This window comes from Equus asinus, chromosome 13, assembly GCF_041296235.1.
Source record: "Equus asinus isolate D_3611 breed Donkey chromosome 13, EquAss-T2T_v2, whole genome shotgun sequence".
In the NCBI taxonomy this organism is placed as follows: domain Eukaryota; kingdom Metazoa; phylum Chordata; class Mammalia; order Perissodactyla; family Equidae; genus Equus; species Equus asinus.
In genome coordinates this window covers 42,983,455-42,994,383 of record NC_091802.1, presented here as the reverse complement: position 1 = coordinate 42,994,383, position 10,929 = coordinate 42,983,455, and the positions used below count along the sequence as shown (strand labels likewise).

At 55.3% G+C, this 10,929-nt stretch overlaps 1 protein-coding gene across 1 annotated transcript; it reads right to left on the bottom strand.

Moving 5' to 3' along the window:
- Nucleotides 1–769: 769 nt before the first annotated feature.
- Nucleotides 770–7,768, bottom strand: ASB16 (ankyrin repeat and SOCS box containing 16). The gene is made up of 5 exons (XM_044744764.2): nucleotides 7,308–7,768; nucleotides 5,564–5,831; nucleotides 2,886–3,378; nucleotides 2,392–2,505; nucleotides 770–1,868 (listed from the first exon to the last, which is right to left on the bottom strand). The coding sequence occupies exons 1-5, from the start codon at nucleotides 7,606–7,608 to the stop codon at nucleotides 1,683–1,685; spliced, it is 1,362 nt and encodes a 453-aa protein (XP_044600699.1). The 5' UTR covers nucleotides 7,609–7,768; the 3' UTR covers nucleotides 770–1,682.
- Between the last annotated feature and the right edge of the window lie 3,161 nt (nucleotides 7,769–10,929).

Sequence of the window (10,929 nt, the reverse complement as noted above, 5' to 3'; positions counted from 1 at the left end):
AAAACGTCATCCAGAAAGAAGAGGTTGCTGCTCTGCATAACGAGGTAAAAGACTGTCTTCATGTTGATGGAAGAGAATCTCCACAGGGGCCAGCCCGGCGGCGCAGCAGATAAGTGCACACGTTCCACTTCTCGGCCGCCCGGGGTTCGTGGGTTCGGATCCCGGGTGTAGACATGGGAACCACAGAAGAGTACAAGGGAGCAAAAAATAAACATGGAGTGACAGGTGTCTCCACCATATTTCAACCTAATGACATCCACGCTTTGGTTCTGTGCACAAATCATTTATTTGCGTTCATAAAAACTGGCTTGGCTTGAAAACCTTCCTCTTAAAGACGAATGGTGGTACATTTGACTCTGGGACCAGAGGAGGGAGTGAGAGAGGGAGGGGACAGCTGGTGGTTGGCCCTCCTGTCACAGGCCCTAAGAGACCACGAGTGTGGTGACCACCGTTTCAGACACCATGCATCACTGGGGGGTGAAGGTGGGGGACACACAACCACAAACGGGTCCCAGGCATCATGCATTTATTCCTCCCTCAACAGCCCTTTACTGAAATGCCTGTTCAAGGAATATAAGCCAGTCTCAGCCTCGTGGAGGCAGACACAGGCTCTTAATTAAATAAGTGCGATACCAAGGAAGGCTCTGCAGAGACAGTGCTATTGGGTTGAGTCTTGAGGATCAAATCAGCCTTGACTAGGGCAAAAAATGGGGGAAGAGTATACCAAGCAGAGACAACAGCACACGCAAATACCCGGGAGCAAAGGGGAGCAGGTCATATCTCACAACCGGTAACTAGTTTATTAAGGCTGGATTACAGGAATCTCAGAAGGGAGGAGGGGAGTCAGGAGGCCAGAGGGCTTGGTGGAGGCAGGGAAGAGAAGCTGTGTCTGACTTGTTGAGTTTTGATTTTAGTCTGAAGGTAGTGAGGAGCCACTGAAGGGCACAATCAGAGTTGTGATTCCCAAAGATCGTTCTGGCATCCTTTGCAGAGCATGGGCTTCAAGACCAGTCAGTGAGGTCCTCCCTTCAAGTGACAGAGCAGGGCAGCTTGAGGCAGAGTCTGTCACTCTTTTTTTTTTTTTTCAGGGGAAGATTCCTCCCTAAGCTAACATCTGTTGCCAATCTTCCCCACCCCCCCCAGTACACAGTTGTGTATAGTTGTAAATTCTTCTGGTTCTTCTGTGTAAGCTGCCGGCACAGCATGGCTACTGACAGATGAGTGGTGTGGTTCCATGTCCAGGAACCAAACCTGGGCCACTGAAGCAGAGCATGCAGAACTTTAACCACTAGGCCATCAGAGCTGGTTCTCGAGTCTGTCACTCTTTAGGAGGCTGAACAGGTACATGGGTAGTGGTGGGGATGGGGGAGTGAGCAAGAAGAATCACCGCCTCCTGGCTCAAGGCCTGGGTGGATAGAGGGACCATCATCCATTTAGGCACAGGAGGAGGAGGTGGCTGAAGGCTGAGTCCTCAGACCTTCCCATTGGTGAGAGGAGCTGAAGCTCAAATCGAGCTGGAGGTCAGCAGGTGGCTCAAGAAGCCAGTAGAGGGATGAGCTCTCCCAGGAAGGCATGCAGAGTATGGACAAGAGGGCCAGGGACTGGTCCTCTAGGGTTGGAGGGGGAGTGACAACAGGTGGAAGGGGCAGGACACAAGTTGTGGGAGCAGCCAGGCGTGGGGCTCACTGGATGCGCCCCTCCACACGCAGCAGCAGGTAATCCCTGAGGAGCGGGGGCAGTGGGAGGCGGGCAGTGGCCTGTCGGCAGCGGCTACCCAACTGAGCACGCACAGCCAGCCGGGCCAGGTGCTGCAGGCGCCTTGGCTGGTTCACCATGCACAGGGCTGATCTGTAGAAGGCTTCGTGCTCCTAGGCCAGGAGTAGAACAGGGTCAGATGGCCCAGTGCTCTCACCTCTACCCTTCCACCTAGGAGCCACCTAGTAGTGGGGGCCCTGGGATTTTGCAACATGCATCCACCTGGGTGTTTGGTGCATCTTGAGGGACTCAGATTCAGTGCCAGAGAAGCCCTGCAGAGGTCATAGGAGCTGGGACCACACTGCAGAGCAGGGTCTCAGCCATGTCTGCACCCACCCCAACTCCAAAGATGCTGGCACAGTGCCCACTGAGTCAGAGATGCCTGACAAATGTCTGTGCTGATGAGGTGAGAGAGAGGCTGGAGAGGTGTGTGGAACTAGATGTTGTTCTAAGCTGCCGGGGGACTGGGGGCCCCTGGAACCCAGAGGTTTCACTCTGCCCATCCTCCTCTGGCCTGGGGGCCTTCCTGCTCCTCCCTCCAGGAAGCCCATCCTGCAGGGATAGTCCTGGGCTCATCCCTCCTCTCCATCTCCCCCTAGGGCCCAGGAAGGAGCTGGGCCCCTGCGGTGGACATACCTGCCACAGCTCTGGGAACACTGCCTCGACCCAGGTATCACAGGATGGGACACAAGGGTAGGCATTGAGCAGGACTTCCAGGGCCCGAGGGAAGTTGGCACAGTGTTTCAGCATCTGGGAAGCAAAAGAGGGTCTCAGGGCCACATGCCTCTCCCAAGCAAGGCAGATCCAAGGACAGCCTAAGCCAAAGCCCGGCTGACACTCAAATCTGGAAGGCTAAATCTGAGTCTCTCCTCATCCTTTTCCATGCCTCAGTTTACCCCATCCTCAAGTGTGCTCCAACCTCCTGGCCCCACCGTTTCCCTGGGAGTTCTTTTCTCCCTTGGACTCCCTCCCCCATAGCCCTCACTGTCCTTCCCAAGATGGGGACAGACCTCTGGCCACAGAGGTTGGGCTCAGTCTCTTGGCCCCTTTCTTCCCCGGAGGCAGGGCAATTTCAGCCGCAGGCTCCCCCCACCCAGCTGGAGCCACTTTCACAGGCCCTCCCTGCGCACCTCAGGCTGCACAGGCTGGGCCCCGTAGTCCAGCAGCGCCGCGAAGAGGACGTCGGGCTCCCAGTTGGTGGCGTCCTGGATGGCCTGCAGCGCGCAGTCCATGGGTGTGTGGCCCGCCCCGTTGGGTACTCCAGCGCAGGCCCCGTGGCGCAGGAGCAGCTCAGCCAGGCCTCCGCAGCCGTTGGCACAGGCGTTGTGCAGCGGCGTGTGCCGCTTGCGCCCGGCCACCCGGGCATCAGCGCCGGCCTCCAGGAGCCGCCGCGCTGCCGCCTGGTGCCGCCGGCCGCAGCCCGGGCCCTCGGCCCCAGCGCACGCGGCGTTCAGGGCCGTCTCGCCTTGGCTGGTGCGCAGGCGCACGTCGGCACCGTGCTCCAGGTAGAGAGCCACGTGCTCCTCCAGGCCACGCCCTGCTGCCACGTGCAGGGGCGTCATCTCGGTGTCCTGCGCTGCCAGGTTCACCGTTGATCCTGCCTCCAGCAGCAGCTTGGCGCACCTGGGGACAGGGCACAAGGTCCCAAGGCAAATCCTGAGGGAGCAAGGCCTGGCCTGGGAAGCCCTCAGCCTGCTGCCATCCCCAGCCCCTTTCTTCCCAGCCGCCTCTCCTCAAGGCGAGCCTGGTGTCCACCATCAGACTCATAGAAGCCCCGTGACAGACAGCAGAGCTGGAAGGCCCATCGAAGTCACGAGGAGCATCTTCAGTTTTCACATGAAAAACTTCAGCCCAGAAAGGTTGCAGTGCAGCCAAGGACACCCAGCAAGTTAGTGGCCATACCAGAATTCATACTCACTGTCTCAGACAGTACCTCCCAGAGTCTGACCTGACTGCCCAGTCCCACTGGGACCCCAAGGCCTGGTTCTGAATCATCTTTTAGTGGTCTTCTAACATTTTGATAGCATGCAAAAAAATCGAAAACCCACTACTATGTACCCTATGAAACAAAGAAAATTAAAGACTGTGAGCCAGAAAGAAAAAGAAACAGAAATCCTAATATTTTCTTCCTGCCTCCTAACTTGAAGACTGCTTTTGCAGACCAGCCATACCCAGTCCCACAAAGGAAGGTGCTTGGGGACCCGCCTACGCCACTGTCTCCTAAAGGAAACAAACAAACCAAAGGACAAAAACCAGATTTGGGGAGCATGTGTTTCACAGTCTTATAGTCCCTGGAGAAATTAATAGGCCAGAACACTGTAGAGGCAAATACAAATTGTTAACCACCATGGGGTAAACCACACATGCGACAAATTAAATTAATGGTGAAACTAAACTAACAGTAACTTATAGTTAAGAAGCCAGAATGGCAGCCACTGGAAACTCAGGAGCAGATCCATCAACCCCGAGGAAACCCTGATGACCAATGTCCCTCCCCAGAAGGACTGGAATTCCAGCTCTCCTTCAATACACGTGTCCAGTGAGCCCTTTGCTCAGTGGCCAAGAGTCAGGTAGCAGCCTGTCACTCATAAACTACTGAATTCATTTCCTGGGTAAATTCTAATCATGGGCTAATTGTTGTTTCCAAATACTAAATTTAAATAGCACTGAAAAGCTCACTCAGTAGGGTTCCAGTAAGTGGAACCATTCTTATTTCACTTAAAAGGATAAAGTCTGTTGGGAAGTGTACCATGTGCCCATAAGAACTCAGGAAGGGGCTGGCCCCGTGGCTGAGTGGTTAAGTTCGCACGCTCCGCTGCAGGCGGCCCAGGGTTTCGTCGGTTCGAATCCTGGGCGCGGACATGGCACTGCTCATCAAACCACGCTGAGGCAGCGTCCCACATGCCACAACTAGAAGGACCCACAACGAAGAATATACAGCTATGTACCGGGGGGCTTTGGGGAGAAAAAGGAAAACAATAAAATCTTAAAAAAAAAAAAAAAAAAGAACTCAGGAAAGGGCTGGAAAATTTGGATCACTTTCTTTTTAAAGATTTTATTTTTTTCCTTTTTCTCCCCAAAGCCCCCCGGTACATAGCTGTATATTCTTCGTTGTGGGTCCTTCTAGTTGTGGCATGTGGGACGCTGCCTCAGTGTGGTTTGATGAGCAGTGCCATGTCCGCGCCCAGGATTCGAACCGACGAAACCCTGGGCCGCCTGCAGCGGAGCGTGCAAACTTAACCACTCTGCCACGGGGCCAGTCCCTGGATCACTTTTGTGTCCATCCCTCATCTAGATCCAGCCGGGGAGAGGGTCCCAGCCCACAGGCTGTGGCATGTCTTCCAGGAGCCCTTGACTCCTTACCCCTGCCCACCCAGTCTGTGGACCTGATTTGTAAATGTGCAAACACCATCATGTAGAGGGTCCACGAAACTGTTGACCTCAAAAAGGTGGGAGGAGGAGGTGTGGGGAGGCCTCAGACTAAGGCTGGGAAACACCGGGTTAGGTCTTTCTTGTTGCCTACCTCAAAACAGCTGGGAATTTAGCTACAGAGGATTCACAGGGAATCGGAGATTGCAGTTAGAATGGGGTTTTCCCCAAAAAGCAACAGGGCTTCTGCCTCTGGGGCTCAGCTGATGTGACCTTGGACAAGCCAGTTTTCTCATGCATGGAATGAGACCAGTCTCCCAGGTTGTTGTGAGGACATGGGTATGTAAGGTGCCTCTCCCCTTTTCCTGGCCGTATGAGCTGGAGACACACATATATACACACCCCCTTCCCCAAACCATCTCAGCCCCTGGGCACCTACTGCAAGGATTCGGGGGATGTGCAGAGGTGCAAGGGGGTCATGCCCTCTTCAGACAGCACGTTGGCCTTAGCGCCGAAGGTCAGCAGCAGCCGTACACTGTCGGTCTGAGCCCGGGCACAGGCCTCATGCAAGGCGGCCCGGCCCCCGACCCGGGCATCCAGCTCAGCTCCCTGCCGGATCAGGTGGCGGGCGCAGTCGGTGTAGCCTCGGGCCGCAGCGATGGTGAGGGGTGCTGTCTGCTTGGTCTTGGGGGTCAGCACCCAGAACCCTGGAGAGAGCAGGCAGTGTTGGGGGATGGCGTGTGAGACCAGCAGGTAGGGCAGGCCATGGTGAACAACTTATGCTGGCCTTCCCTCTGCACCCTCAGCTGAGCACAGACACTGTGCCAGGCTGTACCTGTAGAGAGGGCTCACTCAAGCCCTGAACTGGGAGTGTAAACTGGGACAGCCTTTTAGAACAGTTTGTCAATCTGTAATAAAATATAATATGTGTGTCACAGAAAAAAAATTAGTTGCTCTTTAAAACCACAAGGGCGACTGAGGAGGGTGAGTCCTGTTAGGGAGCCCTCTGGGTCTTTGAGGCGCTGGCGGAGTCCTCGGCTCTTTTTGTTCACTTGGGGGTCTGGCGTTGGGGATGAGGGGAGTTATGCACAGGAAGGCCGGGAGCTGAGCTTGGGAGTGGCCAAAGGGCAGAGCTGAAGGAGCCGGAGTCTGGAGTTCGAAGTTCGAGGACACTCCCCGGATGGGGGCGGGAAATACGAGGTGGGGGCAGCCAAAGAAGAGTGGGGAGCGGGCTTGATCGCGGGACTTGTGTTGGATCCCAATTGTAGAAATGGCCAAAGACTCGTTCAAAGGACACAGAAGCCTAATATGAACTGTAAGTTGTCTTACAGCGGAGTAAAGCCCTGGGTTTCCTAAATCTTGGGTAAAGCATGTTTTGTTTTTATTAGGATTGAAATTAAGGCCAAGTTCTATTTGGGGGCTGATGGACATGCTGCAGGATGAGGCCAGGATGCCCTGGGTGGGGCCAGATCTCTAACATGAAGCCAAAGAGGAATTTGGAGCCAGTGGTGGCTGCGAGAGCATAAGCTCTCCAAGGGTTTTGAACCCCCACATCCATGGGTGGGAGCTGAGGCAGTCTCCTGTCAGTCTGAAGAGCAGGGTGATCTCAGCTGTGGTATTTGCTTTGCATGGGCAAACCCTCCGGTCAGAATAGATCCTAAGGAAATCATCTGGCAAGTACACAAAGATGTTTGTCATATTGCTATTTAAAATAGCTTAAAAAAAAAAAGGGAACCCAATTTGTTTGGGGGCTAGTTATATCCATCATGGCACACTCATACAATAGAATTTATGCACCTATTTAAAATATTATGTAGACTTCTGCTATCGACATAGAAAGGTGTTACCTGAAAAAATCAGGTTATAAAATAGCATATGGGGTCTGATTTCATTCTATGAAGGAAAAAATATCATGTGTGGATGTATATTCAGAGAAAAAATTACATTAGAATATAACTGTGTTCCTACGTAATTAATATAATATGTTAACGTAACTTTAATTCTGAAAAGACACACAAACCACTAACTACGCCTCATCTCTGTTTAGGGGGGAGCTAGAATGGGCAGTGGAAAGGGATGGTCTAGTCTATGGTCTGGAGGGAGAAGATGGGGCTGAGACTCTCCCCCTCTCTCCACCCCCCCTTCCCTCTCTCTCCTCTTTGCCCCCACCTGGTACTACCTACCCTGTTCGGCCGACCAGGCCAGCTGATTGCTCACGGTCTCCACAATCATGTTGGCAGTGTCTTCATCTTGGAACAGAGCTTGGACCTGTTGCAGGTCGCCGGAGAACAGGGCATTGTGGACAGCTGGGTCTCGGCAGGAGCGGCGTGGCCTAGTGAGGTGGGCCCGGGAACTTGGGGGGCACCTGTGGCTCCTGCACTGCCGGGCCGCAGCCCGCCGCCGGTCCTCCCACTCCAGCCACTCCCGCTGCAGGCGGAGAGAGCGCAGAGTGGAGGAGGTGAAGGGGAAGCTCTCCTCCGCCATGAGGAGGGGCCCAGGGGTCTGGGCAGTGGCAGCTGAGCAGAGCTGGGTTCCTCAGCCCGACTCCCACCCTCGCTCTGAGGAGCCACCCTGCCCCCTCACCCGATACCCAGAGAGAGGAGCAGCTGAGGCTATAAATAGGCCCTTTGCTGCTCTGGTAAACACTCTTTGCCCAGAGTCGTGATCCTGGAGCAGAGAAGGTGTTGGGCCAACCCCCAGCCCAGGGCTAGGGCCAGCTTCTGCCTGTGCTGATAGCCTCCGATAGGGCAGCTGGCCCTCAGCTGAGGCCACCCCTGAACCCCAGGATCTGCAGCCATCCATCTCTGGAGGGAGCCTCTTGGGTTGGCAAGGGCCAAGGTGAGTGAAACAGTCAGGGAGATGGACAGGACAGGGAGGAGGAGCCAGAGCCTCTCGGACGTTCGCTGGAGGCAGACCCCAGCCCAGGAAATAAGGGCCGGTCAAGGAGTTCTGAGGCTCTCCCCAGCATCTGCAGGCACAGCACATGTGCGGCAACGTGCACATGTGTGCACTGGGCTTTACAGTATTTAAGCCACTCATATCCATCTTCACTCCCACGGCCGCACTTCCCGGCTCGCCAAAGTAAACGGTAAGCTTGGTTTTGACAAAAAATTATATGTGATCAGGCTAATTTATCACAGTTGAACACCTCTGAGACGGGTGGTCTTGTGTCTGTTTTATCAATGAGGAACTTAAGCCTTCACAAGATAAAACTACTGGCTCAAGGTCACAGCTTGTGAGGGGTGGAGCCAGGACTAGGACCCCAGTTGGCCTGACTCCACAGATGGTGCACTTTGGCTCCAGCTCCTGAGGTCACGCGAGGGTGAAGACAGTTGTGAGAGCCTGTCCCCACCCTCCAGGCAGGACAGCGTCATCTCTAGAAACTGCCTTCAGTGAGTCTTGTTTCCCCCTCTCCCACCAGCTCCTAAAAGGGCTCACGTGCCTGCCTGAGGGCCAAGGGGCTGGCCTCGCACCTCTGGGGACTCCAGCCACAGAGACTTTCAAGCCACAAACTCATTCACTCTGAGGAGAAAGCGGCTCTGCTTCCAGGAGCCTCTAGGGGGAGGAATAAGGCCATGAAACAGCAACAGCTGGTGTGGCTGCTAAGCCAGGGAAGGGGAGGGTGGAAGGGATGACAGCCCCACCTCAGAAGCTCTCCTAACCCTGCCACTCACCCATTGTGCTGGTGGGCCGGCTCTCGGCCCCTCGGCCCCTCAGGGTTGGCCTAGCCCCATCCCGCCCTGGCTGCAGGCCATAGCTGTTCTGTCTCCCAGCACTGCGGGCTCCTCCTGGCTCCCAGGTCGGCTGTGCTTCCCCTCCTCCACCGTCCCCCGGCCCCACAGCAGCCTGCTCAGTTGTCGCTGACTTTTTCCTCGCCCTGGTCCCCTCACATGAAGTTTCAGCTCCCGTTCTCACATTTTCAGTCACTATCTCAGTGCCTTGAACCTGGACTAGCCCAGCCTCCTGCTTGGTGTTCCTTCCTCTGGCCACAACCCCTCTGCTCCACTGCCCAAATGGAATGATCTAAAATGGCCACTTCCCTACTTTGAAAACTTCTGCTGACTTCCAACACCTGCCCTCCCCAACTCAGCCCAGTTTCTTGGTTCGGCCTCACATCACGTGGCGTTCTCATCACAGCTCCTCACCCTTCACTGCCGTTCCCTCTCACGTGGCTCTCTCTGCTTGTGATTCCCCTCTGATTCCTTCCTCAAAGGTCACCTGCTCTGGGAGACATCCGTGCAGTTCCAGCCACCCCCACTCCGTGCTCCTGAAGGACTGTGCACTTCATGAAGCACCTGTCTCAACGAGCTGCAGATGACAGTAGGCAGTGCTAGATGCGGGCTCCAGAGCAGGCCTGAGTTTATTCAGCTGGGTTTCTGGTACCCAGCAGGGCCCAGCGCACAGGTCCTGACGTGGTGTTTGGGAGCACTTGGCTTGTAGCGGGCTGGCCTCTTCCATGTAGGGCATCGACTGAGGGCCCCTGTTCTCTGCCAGAGCAAACACTCATCCGCCTGCCCCAGTGGGTGGCAGCAGCCTGGGCTGTTTCCGGCACTGGCCTTCCCCTGCTGTTCACCCACTCTGGCCCCAGCTTCTTGGTGCTGTTCCAGGGTGGGTGATCCCAGAGGAGGAATGAGATCATGCACAGCAAGGGCTAGGAGATCCTCAGAGAAAGGTGCCTCTATGAACGCAGCTGTGAGTAACCCTGTTGGAACCCATTTGGTGTTTTAACTGCCCCGCCAACGGCCTGGTTGAGCACCCACAGCTGGGTTCCCAGGGTTGGGAGCTGGCAGGGCTGGGTGGGGTCAAGAAGGGCCAAGGTAGGGGTGGGTGTCCCTTTCCTCCGGAGGCACACAGCAGTCATGATGTGTGGGGCCTGAGGCTGTGCTGACCTCCCCAGCCTCTCTGCGGCCTTCTTGTCACACAGGCCTGAAGGTGCTCTGATTATAGCTCAGTCCCCAGAGAGACCATGTCTTCTGTCTCCTGTCCTTAACCTCAACTTTCTGAGGGCAGAAAAACTGTCTTTAGTGTCAACTTCTTGAGTCCTTTACTTCAACCCACACATGAGCCCACAGGGAGCTCAGAGCCCGTGGGGTGATGAAGCCCACCACAAGAAACCAGGACGTCAGTCAGGACCGTGAGCAGTAGAGACTAGGGCTCGAGGGGTTGAGTGGGGAAGGGCGCTGCAGGCCAGGGGCACGGGCTGGTTTAGGTGCAGGAAGACCACACGCCTTAGGTGAACTCTAGCCCAGATCTAAGCTGCATAGGCAGAGCTGGGGAGTTAGCTGTGTGTGGAAGAGAACGAAGTGCTGGTCTGCTCAGGTGGGAAGAACACATGGGCGTGTGAAGGGGCCAGGGTGCTGGGGTAGTAGCCCCTTCTTGCTCCTGGGCTTGGGACACAAAGGCTTCCAGAATGGGCCCTGCTGCAACCAGCAGCCAGCTGAACATGGAGTTCTTAGAGCACTTGCTCACTTCAGCCTTACACCTGGGATCCATGGGGGCAGCTTCTCTTTGGGAAAAGGGAGATTAATGTCTTCCCCCAGGGCAGTGCCAAGCCCACCAGAGGCCCCCGACTCCCAGCTGCTTGGTGAAGGCTGAGGCGGAGGCAGGCGAGGCTGGCGGTCAAACTGGGGTCTTTAACCCACACCCCCCACCATGAGTTCGGAGAATCTTGCTTTCTTCCCTTCATTCTAGAAAGGAAAACAAGGTTGGCAACTTGGTATAATGAGACCTTTTACACCCCGCCTGTGCCCCTTGTCCAAGTCTGGTCTGAAAGGTAGTAAAGAGAAGCTACAGTGACGAAGAGTT

Coding starts and splice junctions, on each gene's coding strand:
- ASB16 (XM_044744764.2), bottom strand. CDS start 7,608: ATGGCGGAGGAGAGCTTCCCCTTCACCTCCTCCACTCTGCGCTCTCTC. Junction 3,379..5,563: donor ACATCCCCCGAATCCTTGCA/GTAGGTGCCCAG, acceptor CCCTGTCCCCAG/GTGCGCCAAGCTGCTGCTGG. Junction 1,869..2,391: donor TGTTCCCAGAGCTGTGGCAG/GTATGTCCACCG, acceptor CTCCTGGCCTAG/GAGCACGAAGCCTTCTACAG.